Source organism: Hemiscyllium ocellatum, chromosome 37 (genome assembly GCF_020745735.1).
Source record: "Hemiscyllium ocellatum isolate sHemOce1 chromosome 37, sHemOce1.pat.X.cur, whole genome shotgun sequence".
NCBI classification, from domain to species: Eukaryota; Metazoa; Chordata; class Chondrichthyes; order Orectolobiformes; family Hemiscylliidae; genus Hemiscyllium; species Hemiscyllium ocellatum.
The window spans coordinates 24,215,053-24,229,443 of NC_083437.1; the positions used below are offsets into that span (position 1 = coordinate 24,215,053).

At 42.8% G+C, this 14,391-nt stretch overlaps 1 protein-coding gene across 1 annotated transcript; it reads right to left on the reverse strand.

Moving 5' to 3' along the window:
• Positions 1-8,273: 8,273 nt before the first annotated feature.
• On the reverse strand, positions 8,274-13,814 carry LOC132833576 (zinc finger protein 239-like). Its single transcript, XM_060851945.1, has 3 exons — positions 13,701-13,814; positions 13,245-13,347; positions 8,274-9,468 (listed from the first exon to the last, which is right to left on the reverse strand). Exons 1-3 carry the CDS (start codon positions 13,812-13,814, stop codon positions 8,507-8,509), a joined length of 1,179 nt encoding a protein of 392 aa, XP_060707928.1. The 3' UTR covers positions 8,274-8,506.
• Between the last annotated feature and the right edge of the window lie 577 nt (positions 13,815-14,391).

Consider the following 14,391-nt stretch of genomic DNA (forward strand, 5'->3'; position numbering starts at 1 on the left):
CTGCGGGACAGTTGAGAGAATCTGGAATGCACTCCTTGGGAGGATAATTGAGGCAGGAAATGTCAGAATCTTTAAAAAAAATACTTGAATGGGAATTTGAAATGTCATAACATTCAAGGCAACAGGCCTAGTGCTGGAAAATTGAACTAGTAGATTTAATATAGTTTTGACAGAACAGACTTAATGTGCTGAAGAGCCTCTTTATACATATGATTCTAAAGTAGAACACCTTTACAAAATATAATACAATAAATTAATATAGGAATATTTTTAAAGAAATAAATAGCTTTTAAATGCAGAGTTGACTATTAATCAGATTACCATATGATGTTACAAAAGGCTGATCTAAACACCTCATGGTATTTATTTGTACTGTATGCCCCTGCTTCTGAGTGGGAGGGGGAAATATTGGCTTGCACCTTGACAAGATGAGAAATAGTCACATGCCAGGTTCAGTGGTTTCTGCAAACGTAGTACACTGATGTCAGAAACTAAGCTGTGACCATATAATAACCACAAAGGCACCTGAGTAAATGTGAGGTTTTTCAGCATTTTAATGACAAATGCATCTAGCAGTCTGAGAACTGCTATGTTGCTGATGATCAGAAAATTCACCACAAGTCTGGATAATTTTCTGAAATTTCACCAGAAAAAGGAACATCAAATAGTTCACTTTGAACATTGCACTATTTGAAGTAGAATTTGATATACATTAGGTTCAAAGTCTACATCCAAACCAGGCATGGTTTGATCCACCTTTCGGTGGGCACATTAAGCCCCTTAAACATGTAAATATTGTGTTGCGCTGCCCCAAGCAGGCTATGATCCTTGTTTCCCAGTAATTGGATCTTGATTTTTTAAACTAATTTGATAATTTGTCTGTGGGTTGTCCGTGCTGGTGGCTTGGCCAGCATTTATTACCCATCCCTAATGGCTCTGGAGAAGTTGGGAGTGAGCTGCCTTCTTGAACCCTCCAGTCCATGGGCTTTTGGGAGATCCAGAATCAAACTGTTATTATCAAATACAGCGGAGTATAGTTGGCCCACAGGCACCCTTGCCTGGTCAGCTAGGTTAGAAATTGAAACCAGTTCACTGACCAAACGCAAGCAGATGCTGGGAATCAGAAATAAAAACTGAAAGTACTGGAAACATTAGCAGGTCTACCAGATCCGTGGAGAAAGAAACAACGTTAATGCTTCCAATTAACTCTTGTTTCTCTCTCCACAGATCTCACTCGAGATGCTGCGATCAAAGAGCAGCTGGCAGTTAGTGTTCCTAAACTGTTTTATAAGATCTGTCGTTGTATGCTTTTTAATGGGATGTGGCGAGACTAGAACTTACTGCCCATCCCTAATTTTCCCTACCTTCTTGAACTACTGCATTCCTTATGGTGTTTTGACGTCCATAGTGCTGTTGGGTAGGGGATTCCTGCATTTTGACCAGCAACACTGAAGGAGCAGCAAGATATTTCCAAGTCAGCATGGTAAGTGGCTTGGATGGGAATTTGTAGATAATGGTTTTCCTATTTATCTGCAGCCTTTATCCTGGCTGATAGAGGTCATGGATTTGAAAGGTGCTGTCCGAAGAATCTTGGTGAGTTACAGCTTTGTATCTTTATGCTGTGGTATTTCAAGGATTATTTGAATAATGAATAAAGTAACATACACATTGGCCCCTTTTGGTGGCGGATGATGTCCTCAGCATACCCATGCACGCAGGGAAGAAAATCAAAACTTGTGCTTCGTTTGATCAAATTCAGTAGTTCACAGGAACCAACAACCCAGAGTTGGAAATCAGTAATAGCTCAATCATTTAGAGGAATTGTGCACTGTTGTCAAAATGGTTAAGACAGTAACTGACGTGGGGATAGACCTGGAGCACTATTTCAATTATCAAGACATAATAGCGTTGCTCTTAGACAGGCGCATGCGCAGGCAGAAGGGATTAGTTTAGAATGGCATCCTGGTTGGTACTGGATCAGTGGGTGCTGGAAGAGCACAGCAGTTCAGGCAGCATCCAACGAGCAGCGCAATCGACGTTTCGGGCAAAAGCCCTTCATCAGGAATAAAGGCAGAGAGACTGAAGTGTGGAGAGATAAGCTAGAGGAGAGAGTAGCATATTCTTGTAGAGAGAGGAGGAAAACTTCTTCAAGGCAGGCATCCTTGCAAGAGGATTCGCAGTAGGGTTAAAATCAACTAGGTAAAACCGAAACGTCGATTTCGCTGCTCGTCGGATGCTGCCTGAACTGCTGTGCTCTTCCAGCACCACTAATCCAGAATCTGGTTTCCAGCATCTGCAGTCATTGTTTTTACTTTCTGGCTGGTACAGGCGATGGTGGGTCGAACGGCCTGTTCCTGTGCTGGATATGCACAACAGGCCTGAGTGGATCAAGCCAACTGGCTGTCGTTAACCAGGGGAAGTAGAGAACAGAATTGAAACAAATGCTGTGTGACATCAAGGAAATAGAACTCTGACTTACTCGGGGAAGTTTGAATGATTCAGCTCCACATAACATACTGTCATTCAGGAGAAGTCACGCACTTCTCCATCAGATATTTCGATACTAAATTCAAAGATCTCTTGGCCACAAATAGAGTCTCATCAATTATTTCGCTGGTTCAAAGCCTCCCTGTCATATGTTAGTTCATTGAGGGTTAAATAAAACCTTAATCAACTCCATGTTCGGGAGGATCAGGTTGAAGCAGGGTCTGTAGTCCTCGACAGAAACTGCTTTTCCGAATAGGAACTATCCTTCTGTCCTAACTTAACCACAGGATATGACAGAGAATTAGGTGAAATGTAATCACAGGCTACAGTTTGCACCGAGTGTTCAGCGTGATGTCGCTCGTTAAGTAGACAGCTCTCCCTAATCACCATCATTACAGCGCCTCGATCTAATAGATCAAAGAGGAGGGTACAGCACCACTCAAGAGAGAAACAGAGTTTCCAAGCTAATAATAACACGCATTTGAAATTCCGCTTGCACAGTTTTGACGGACGGCTGAAACAACGAGGCTGGGCCAAGGAATGGGATCAACCGTTTTACATCAAAGGGGATTTCAGATGGAGGCAACCCCAGGTTTAGGAAACAGTTAATCAACAGGTTATCCTGGCTGCCTGAGATAAAGTGGCCAACTCAGGCATTTAATTCCCTCAACACTGGCAAATTATTTATTCAGCTGAGGAGATCAGCCAGTGTTCGGTATCTGATGACCAATTTCAGTAACTGGTATCATGAGTTGATACTTCAGCTGAAACGTCACACTGATGGATCCTGAAGTATAACCTTGACTGTAATCAAGATGAGCACTGCCCTTCCTGTCACAAATTATTTTACAAGTGATCTCAGTTCGTGTTTGAGTCATCCAGAAACCTCAAAGGATGTGCTCGTGACCGTGACCAAAAGGTGCAAATCCCTGGTACTGATTCAACTAGAGCACAGAGGCTTTTGAGACATTCTGGGCTAGTTTACGAGAAAAAGATGCCTCAAAATCGATTGCCATCTCCAAATAGTCAGCAGTCCGGGTCTCAAATGAGAAATCCGACTTCAGAAATCACAGGCACTGCAAAAAGCTGAAGGTTTTCCCACTGAGAAGGGTCGGGGCAGGTGAACCTCGACTTTTCCGCCGAAGGCAGTGAAGGACAAGTCAGTTCGGGCAAGGATCATTAATGGGCTAAGGTGGTAGTGTCCTTATCACGGACCGGAGGCCCCGGGTTCAAGTCCCTACTGCTCCAGAGGTGTGTTATAACATTTCTGAACAGGTTAATTAGAAAAATGGACAAAATTTTTAAAAAGCCAATTACACCGTTTCCTTTGTTGGGAAAGTCCAGTCCAAGTAGGCATGACCTGCACTAAGTTAGAATTTAGGACATTCCTCGGTACTTCAGAAACTCCTTAAAAAGAAACAAAAAGTAGGATGAGGGACTCTTGTGGTGCAATGGTAGTGTCTCTACCTCTGAGCCCACAGACATGGGTTCAAGGCTCACCTGCTCCAGAGGTGTGGGTAATATCATCTCTAAACACATAGAAACATCCCATGTTACCCTACCAAACACCTCTTTGTTCCTACTCTAGACCCAGAACTAGACAAATTCCTAACCAGTGTCATAGAAGCATCATAGCTTTATGTTGAACGCCGTACCACAAAAACAGGATATTCATTATGACCAGTACTATATCAATAGTTAAAATATTGGTTTCAAGAGGCAATGATGACTAAAACATTGTACATCTTCTACTACCCACTTATTAAATGGTGGGAAAATAATATCTGTACAACTGAAAATATGCCAGTAGGCGTTGATGCTTTTCAAATGTTACTCAGTACAAAAGTCATACAGTAATTTAGCAGTTATACACTTCTACCCACATCCAAAAATAATGGAAAGTTCATGCAAATTTCAGCAGGAATATTCAAACACATACAGAAAATAGCTGTGTGATAGATAGGCAATCATCAGTTCTGTGGCTTTTAATGGGAAATTCTAATTCCACTAGGCAGCAATGGAGTTCAGTGCAGTCACACTAGAGGAGGGTAGGTGTGTCTTCATAAAAAGTAAAGGAAATTTCCAGTCACTTTATCTAAAGATCATGATTCACCCATTGGGAAGAATGAAGAATGACCTTTCCCTGAAATTCTGATGAATATTCATTTTAGCAATTTTTGAGAAGATTTGTATCTCAGGTTAATGATAAGTATGTAAGTTAGCTCATTGAGCTGTAAGGTTTGTTTTCCCCTAGTTTGTCTGATGCAGTGTTTTCAGATGTTTCATTACCATACTAGGTAACATCATTAGTGAGAGTCTCTGATGAAGTGCTGGTGGTATGTCCCACCTCTCTACTTATAGATCTTGGTTTCTTAAGGTGGATAATGTCATTTCCGATTCCTTTTACAAGGGAAGGTAGATAGGATCTAAATCCATGTGTTTATTGATGGAGTTCTGGTTAGAGTGCAATGCCTCTAAGAACTTTCATGTGGATGTGCGTGCTGTCCTTCTTTATCTCTATGTAGTGACAATGGGTCATGTCTTTTGGTGGCCAGTTGATGTTCATGTATTCTGGTGGCAAATTTCCTCCTACTTTGTGTTTTTTCTTACAGTTCTTGCATGGTATCTTGTAAATGATGTTAGATTTCTGGTAGTATCTAATGTTTCCTTTAGTTCGATTACCACACACTTAAACAGCGACACTTTTGGAAAACGATATGCAATTCTGGTCTCTTTCCTATTGGAAGGATGTTGTGAAACTTGAAAGGATTCAGAAAAGATTTACAAGGATGTTGCCAAGGTTGGAGGATTTGAGCTCTCGGGAGACATTGAATAGGCTGGAGCTGTTTTCCCTGGACCATTGGAGGCTGAGGGGTGACCTTATTGAGGTTTTTAAAATTATGAGGGGCATGGATAAGATTAATGGACAAAGTCTCTTCCCTGGGGTGGAGGAGTCCAGAACTAGAGGGTATAGGTTTAGGGTGAGAGGGGAAAGATGTAAACAGACCTAAGGGGCAATCTTTTCACGCAGAGGATGGTACATGCATAGAATGAGCTGCCTGGGGAAGTGGTGGAGGCTGGTACAATTGCAAAATTTAAAAGGCATTTGGATGGGTATATGAATAGGAAGGGTTTGGAGGGATATGGGCCGGGTGCTGGCAAGTGGGACAAGGTTAGGTTGCAATATCTGGTTGGCGTGGACAAATTGGACTCAAGGGTTTGTTTGTGTTGTACATCTCTATGACTCAAAATCATCCAGAGGAATATGGTGGATCATTTGCTTTTAGTTCCTAAACAAGATACAGGAACAGGGAGACCAGAATGTCCACAGACCTAAAATCCACATTTCAAAACATTTTCCACACTGTACCTAAACAGCTTCACACTGTCCCTCTCAACCCAGCCTCTTCTGCGCACCTTCATGTACCACATGCTCTGAAACCCTGGGAAAATTGTTTAACATAAAACACAAGGAAACACACTTGGAGAAAAGAGGAAGGTGAATCCCTGTGTTACATCAGGCCAACGTTTCTTCTGCTGACATGAAATAGCCTGGGGAATTCATTGTGGACAGCATTTCCCCGAAATGGCCTCTATTGGACTTTGCAAAAAGAAAACTCAGTTAAGGAAAATCCCAAGATTCATTCCTGGTTTGTGCTGAGGTAACAGATTCCAATTCGGGCAAACCTAGAATTTGTTTCAGCGCCACAGGGTTAGGAAGGTCCTCAAAATGGCAAGGTTGCAAATTTTCCATTTAAAAAACATAGTAATTATATTTTTAGGATTTATACTTTGGGTTTTGCCATATATTAATTTGGTTTACACATCTTCAATTACTCATGCTTGAGTCCCAACCATGAGTGTCTTTCTCTGTCTGTAAATTCAGCTCAGCCTTTACTAATATATAGCTAAACAGCAAAACCTGCTTGATCATTGCTTTTTGAGACTGGATTATCTTATAGCAGTATAAAGTCTCATTTCAGTCTTCAAAACTGATAATGCATCACAATAGGTCATGCTTATCTATAAAGTTTAAAATATAAAGTGAAACTATTACATAAACAGCAAATTGAATAACAAAGTTATACATCAACAATAAAGCACCTTTCATCAAATTTACGAAATACATAGTGTGATCAAGGATTATAACTCAATGATCTACACCACTCCTTTAAAGGTAGTATTTCACATCATTTTCGGTAATCTCCAACCCATCTTTGCCTGGCTTATCTGAATTCCCAGAGTCTGTCTCACAGGATATTCTATTAGGCAGCTGTATGTAGAGCAGAAGAACCTTAGCATCTTGGAAATGAATGACTGGGCTGTCGAAAACTAGATACTCAGTACGAACTGCATTAAATCACAAAGTCTGGATGCACGTGTGAAAATTGAGCATTAGATTCCAGTCAGCTCAAACCTGTTACTAAGGAGGCCACATAATTGGATCAGTTTAGGAAACGTTTAGCTGACTTTTAAATTCTGCAAAGGCATAAAGACTAGTATTTTAAAAGAAAGATAGTGATCAAGTCTGCAACTTTCACACACAGAATGCTCTAACAAAGGGAATTCCTGTATTCACATGTAAAAAATGTGTTCAGGTTAAAAGTTGGTTGCAGTGAATGGTTGAGAAAGTGGTTGGGTATGAAGGTTTCAGCATCTGCAGTGTTTGAAGCTTTAGCTCTTGTATGCAAACACCAAGTGTCACTACACACTGAGGTTCTGCTCGGCTCTGGTGTTACAAAGGATTGGTCTGATCATATCACTTGGAACACTCCAATTAAAAAGGACCATACCATCATTCATGTTGAAAAATTTGGAAGAAAAACCCTTTTGGTCACATGTCCATCAGGCAGTGGTCAGCATGTAGCATCCTTGAGACCCTGCGGGCAAAGGAGAGGATGGATCCTGACACATGGTTCCCTGAGCAGACTATCATTCATTTGATACAATACCTCATCACCAGAACTCTCCAACAAGCATCAAGACATAGCTTGGCTGGTGGTGAGAAGGGCACTGCCCGTCAGATCCTTCATGCATGCCCAGTCTCTGTGCACCATCGCACAGACTGTCACACGTCCTTCTGGAATGTGCCTTTGCAAAGAAGGTCTGGAGAGAGATGCACTGGTTTTTGTTGAGGTTTTCCCCAAGCAGCTCAGTGACACTGGACTCTGTGTTTCACATTTTGTTCCTCGGGACGCACACCGAGACAAACACTGACTGCTTCCGAAAGACCATCAACTCAGTGAAAGACTCTCTTTTTGGTCTCCTTGGGGTGCAAAGATCTCAATTGCGTGTTGCAGACTGGCACATTCCAAGGGACAGGACTATGTGTTGAGGGATGCACTAAACCTTGGGGCAGCTGCTGTCAAGTTACATTGACAAAAAGATCTTAAACATTGGCGAAAGACCAAAGTATATAGCAAGGGTCTGTTCAGTTCGACATCCCCTCATATATTTACTGGGAACTCACATTTTGATAATGCCTGGATGAAGCTGAGGTGGAATATCATAATTTTATTGGATCTTATACAATGTCCAAACTCTGCATTACATCTAGAGATAATGCATGGTTAGGTTGTTTTGCAATAAAATTAAAATTCATAGCTTTAATGGGAATGAAAATAGTTTCTTGTCACGTTTAGACTTTGTGTGCGATATAATTGAAGCTCAAAATTAGGAATGCCATCACGTTATGCATAGTCTAGATTAGAGTGGTGCTGGAAAAGCACAGCAGGTCAGGCAGCAACCGAGGAGCAGGAAAATCGACGTTTCAGGCAAAAGCCCTTCATCATGAAAACGTCGATTTTCCTGCTCCTCGGATGCTGCCTGACCTGCTGTGCTTTTCCAGCGCCACTCTAATCTAGACTCTGGTTTCCAGCATCTTGTTTTTACCAATCACGTTATGCATTGTCCGAAGTGAACTGCTTGGTATGGGAGCTGTGGGGAAGTTAGATTTTTGCAATGATATGTATTGCCCGCAATGGGATGGCTGGACTCTGGGTGAGTGGTGCCGAGCTCTCTAGCTTCTGTGGACACGGTGGTGGCCGATCAGGTTGGACGCGCTCTTGAAGCCCTTGCCGCACTGCAGGCAGCGGTAGGGCCGGTCCTCGGAGTGCGTGCGGTAGTGGACCTGCATGGTGGAGGTCTGGCGGAAAGCCTTGGCGCAGATCGGGCAGCTGTACGGCCTCTCGCCGGTGTGGGTGCGCCGGTGCCGCACCAGGGTGGAGTTCTGCTTGAAGCCGCGGCCGCAGGTCTCGCAGCGGTAGGGCGGCTCGCCCGTGTGGGCCCGCCGGTGGTGCGCCAGCAGGCGGCCCGGGTTGGAGAAGCTCTGGCCGCAGGTCGGGCAGCAGCGGCAGGACGGCGAGGAGGAGTCCGCCTCCCCGGCGTGAGTGCGCCGGTGCGTGGCCAAGTGGTGCGAGTGCAGGAAGCGGCGGCCGCACGCCTCGCAGGCGAAGCGCCGCTCCCCGCCGTGGATGCGCCGGTGCTTGGACAGGTTGGAGGAGGTCTTGAAGCTCTTGCCGCAGTCCGGGCAGCGGTAAGGCCGCTCCTCGCCGTGGATGCGCCGGTGCACCGCCATGGTGGAGGACTGGCGGAAGGCCTTGCCGCACACCGGGCACGGGTACGGCTTCTCGCCGGTGTGGGTGCGCTGGTGGGTGACCAGGTGGTGCAGCTGCACAAACTCTCGGCCGCACAGCCGGCACTTGTACTGCTTCTCGCCGCTGTGCACCAGCCGGTGGATCAGCAGGTTGTACGAGGTGCTGAAGCGCTTGCCACACGCCGGGCAGTGGAACGGCCTCTCGCCTGTGTGCACCCGGCCGTGCCTCTTCAGGTCGCAGTACTGCTTGAAGCTCTTGCCGCACTCGCTGCAGATGAAGCGCTTCTGGCCGTACTGCCTGGGCTTCTTAGCTGGCCCGGCTGCAGGGAGCCCGCCTTCCGCAGCCTCCCCCTCTGGCTGCCGGTCAGTCGCTGTCAGGCCTCCTCCTGCAACACAACAGATGCATGTTAGCTCCGCCACCCTCCTCCCTCAGGTACACACAGTGACCCCTCCTCCCTGGGCAACACGCCATGATTCACTCTTCTCCACCCAAATCCTACAGCCGCAGTTTCACTGGGGAGACAACGTGCACATTACTGCTGGGATGAGGGGCAATTGCTGTAAAAACGCATCCGAGGAGCGGGATGCTTGGAACGGTGGCAGAGGTAAAAACAGAAATTACTGGGAAAGCTCAGTAGGTCGGGTAGCAATTATGGAGGGAAATGAGAATTAAACATTTCGGTTCTAGTGACACTTCCTCAAATCCTAGGTTTTGATGAAGGGTCACTGGCCCCAAAACGTTAACTCTGATTTCTCTACGCTGCTACCAGACCTGCTGAGCATTTCCAGCAATTTCTGCCCCTTGGTTCTGATTTCCAGGCGCTGCAATGATTTTGCTTTTTGGATTTAAGAGGCATTTAGTGACAAATAGGCAGGCCATAGAGAGAGAGAGCATATGCATAAAAATGGGATTTGTTTAGCCTAGCATCATGGCAGCACAGACATGGTGGGCTGAAGGGCTTGTTCCTGTGCTGTACTCTTCCATGTTCCCATACTTTTCAACAGCAAGTCACATTTCAATTCCACAGCACCCCCCACTTTTTAATACCATGCGCACAGTGATGCAAGTCTACAATTCTGGAGTCTAGTGTATGTACAGTCAAAGGAGGTACCTGCTGCTAGTTATTGCTACCTTCAATAACAGACACTGAAGCTCCAGCCGAGATCAAAAGTACAGAACTCCGATGCCCAGATAAAGCAGTATTGTTTCCCAAAATTTCATTCCACTAGATTACCAGAAGCACTGTACTACCAGCTTCAAAACTTTCTCCATCTCCATAGATGTTACCAGGCATATTGAGTTTTACCAGCAGTTTGCATGCTTGGCTCAGATTTCCAGCATCTACAGTATTTTGCTTTATTCTAACAGCACACTGACTGGCATTTCTCAGCCACTCACCTTGAAAGGGGACGGAACTGCATCTTGATTAGCTGTCACTCAGTATAAGGAGGGAGCTGCATTACCAATACAAGAAAGAAGTAGCTGAACATAAATAAGCCAAACAGTGCACAATGGTTCCCTTTTTTTCTGCTTAAGAAAATATATTTCATTGGAGAAAGTTCAGAGAAGATTTATGAGGAATTGCTTTTTAAGCAGAGATTAAAACAGGCTCTACAGACTGGAGTTAAGAAGAAGTAAGGTCATTGAGACATATAAAATCCCTAAGGAGCTTGACTTGGTAAATAGTGAGAGGAAGCTTCCTCTCCTGGGAGAGTCTAAAACCAGAGGACGTAATCTCGAAGTTGGGTGGGTAGGGGGAAGGTGATGCAATGCAATTTAAAAACTGAAATAAAGGAGGAATTTCTTCTCAGAATATGGAGCATCTTTGGAACTCCTCGCCACAGAGAGCTGTGGTTAAGGGTCTCTGTGTAACACAACACTGAGATAGACATACTCAAATCAAGGATTATGGGAAAAGGGCAGGAAAATGGAACTGAGGAATGTTGGATCAGCCATGATCAAGTGGCAAAGCAGGCTTGAGGGGCTAAATGGCCTGCTCCTAATCCTATTTATAGTCTTAATTAACTCAGTGTTCTTCATGGCCATAAAACACTGGCCTACAATGGCCTGTTAGTTGTACTGTCACAGAACAAGGATAGTGTCTGTAACTGTTCAAGTAGTTATACTATCAACTGAAAATAGCACTCAGTAGTGCACACCTCTGCCACATGTTAACTCAATATTATTGTAATTCACACTTCTTCCTGAGAGTTCTCCCTGCCTGGTTAATGTGTTGTATTACAAAGCTGAAAAAGGTAGTACTTTTCAGAAGACTTTACATCTCATTAAGTCTTCAGGCTAATCCAGATTCAATAACTTGCTTTCTCTGCTTACATTATGACAGTGGTTAATAAATTTCACCACAACAAAACCACATTCCAAATAAAACAACCCAATGTTAGCACATCTCTTAATGACTTCCAGAATCCAGATCTTCACCAAAAACTAATCAATTTGTCTTTGAGTCATACCCCAACTGTGTGCTAAGTATTGTTGAGATTTGTTGGGTAGTTTTTGAAATATACTGTTTACAGACAGATAGAGACTAACAAACAGGGGTGGAAATACTACTTTTGATCACATTCAGTACAAGGAAATGAAGAAGATGATCCAGCATTCCATTAAAACTACTGATTGTAGTTTATCACCCACATGATGCTCCAACCCACATCCCACTGCGTATATTTTTGAAAACTAAAATACACTTTTGGAATTGGGACCCACTCCAGGTTTAAAGAAAGCTATTCTACCACGTTCAAAACAAGGTGGGCAACTACTCTCCTGTCTGAACACCTGAAAATGTGGCACAAATTGTTTTACTACAACATAACCTTCGGACAACAGCCTATGGGGAATCGAGTGGTAAATGACTTGTTGCAAACACTTCTTGTCTAACGTAGATTTGTGTTCAGGGCATTTAGGTAGCTAGTCCAGTTGCGTTCTTGGTTAACGACGACTCCCCTGTCCCAGGCTTTTAAAAATATGGGATTCAGCAGCAGGAATACACAATGTCAAGGGCATTCTATTTATTCATTATTCTTAAAAGCATTAACAGTTCAGGTCATTAAAATTTACCATTAATTTACTGCTCAGTGTTTAGTTTTATGCTGGTCCCTTTAATATCCAATCACAATGGATAAGGAAATGAAAGTGACTCATGTTGCATCTGAACTCTATATTTTCACGACCCAACCCCCAAACTGTGGGACTAAGGGGAGGAAACCGTCAAACTTTAACAAATGCAAACTCATTTTAGTTTAGTTTAATGTATCATTAGCAATTACTTGAAGTGTTACTTATGAAAACCAGTTACAAATATCAGTGAAATGGTATACAAGTGGTTTGATTTGTCCAGTGAGTTAGTTGAAGGAATTCTAAGTTATCAGAGCAAGTTAGACTGAGTCAACATTTTTCCCATTTGATTTTGATGTGGCTCCCTATTGAAAATATTATTCTTATATAATTGTTTATGTATCTGTTGTTTGTCCAATGGACTCATATCACATTTTAAATTGAGAGTTTGATGTTATGCAACACTTTTTTTTCCATTTGAACTCAGTTCAACAGATCCTTAGGACAAATTCCATTTGTTTCTAAATAATTAGCAAACAGGGTTTTTTGATGTTCAGAAGGTATCACCATGAGCTCAACTACATCTCAAAACAACAATGGATACTTTCAAAACACTGATTTTCAGTACCATCTGAGTTGAGAGTTAAGAATTTACAGCAAGGTTTGTGAAAACAATCCAAAAATGTAGCTGTTTCATCAGTGCTGCTCACCTAAGTGGCCATTATCCAGATGTATGTTACAATGCTCAACAGTGGGGAGGGTAATATATTCAAGTATGATCCCATCTTCAGATGACACATCCAGTTCTGAAGAATCATATTGAACTCGATGTTAACTCTTTCTCTCTCATCAGATGTGCTGAGTTTCTCCAGCACTTTTCATTTCACATAACACATTTGCTTGTGCAGGTCATGAGAGTCGAGCTGTGGAATTCTAGCTGACTTTTGTCTTGTTTAAAGCTCCAGCATGGCATACTTTATGCAACTCTCCCTTCCTGCATAATGGCTGATTAAAATCAGAACAAAATCTGCTCTGACATACCCCTTTAATAGCAGAATGAGAATGGATTTGGGGATATGTGGGAATTACCTGTCCTGAAATCTGGTTGCAGATTGACACTGCATTCAGGAAAAAGGGAAACCTGACTGTTATTTTTTTTTAAAAATGCTGGAGAAATCCAGGCCTGCAGCATCTGTGAAGAGAGGAAGAGAGTGTTAACATTTTGTGTCCAGTATGGCCCTTATTCAGAACTGGGGAGGCAAGATAAATATATGAAGAAAAAAAGACTAGAAGATTATGCTTAGAGAAGAGATGAAGTAGAACGGGAAGAGGTTGGCGTGGTTTATAAACATTAGCACAGAATGGCTGGGCCCAATGGCCCATTTCTGCGCTGGGAATACTAGTAGCTGAAAACAAATGGGAAAAAAATGCAACATCAAAACAAATGAGCATGTTGCTTAAAAATCCAAAATATTTTCTCATTCTAAAACTAATAACTGGTTTGTTATAAAACGCAATCCCATTTTATCTGCAGCTGGATTTTACCTTCCATTGTCTGCAGCAGCTCCAACAATGTCCTGCAGCTCCCACCCACAATGCAGCACGAAGTTTCCGGACATGCGTAATACATACTAGCTGACCGCGGCAGGTAGGATACATTCCGCCGCCCTGAGGATTCTGGGTAATGTACCTCCATTGCGAAACGAATGTGCCGACCTTTTAAATGTTTATATTGGTGGTTCCAGTTATTGTTTAAATTTCAGTGAACAATCGTACAAATTTCGGAACCGCCAAAAGTTGCGAATAAATACTCAAGTAGATTTTCTTCCCATTTGTTTTCAGATAGCTAGTATTCCCAGAAAGCAGAAAATGCTGAAATACTTTGGGTTGAGTAATATTTTTGGACGAAGACAGAGTTACCGTTTCAGATTAATAACATTTCAACAAAAGCATTGGTAGAATTGATTGTTTTCTTGACTTGATCAAAACTGCATAGGAAAAAGTTAGTGCATAAAAGAGAATTGCTAAGAAAGAAACATTATTTGAGAATCAAAAATTGAGTGGCAGGTTTGCTAATCTTAGTCGTTTCCATTGTTTGGAATGCTTACATTTACTGACCTATGCAATCTCCCAATTTTGCTATCATTATAAACCCTTAACTTCAATTTCTCAGTAAAACCTTTGTTAAATGTACAGTCCCGCTTCATAAGATGAACAAGACTGTCATGTTAGAGTA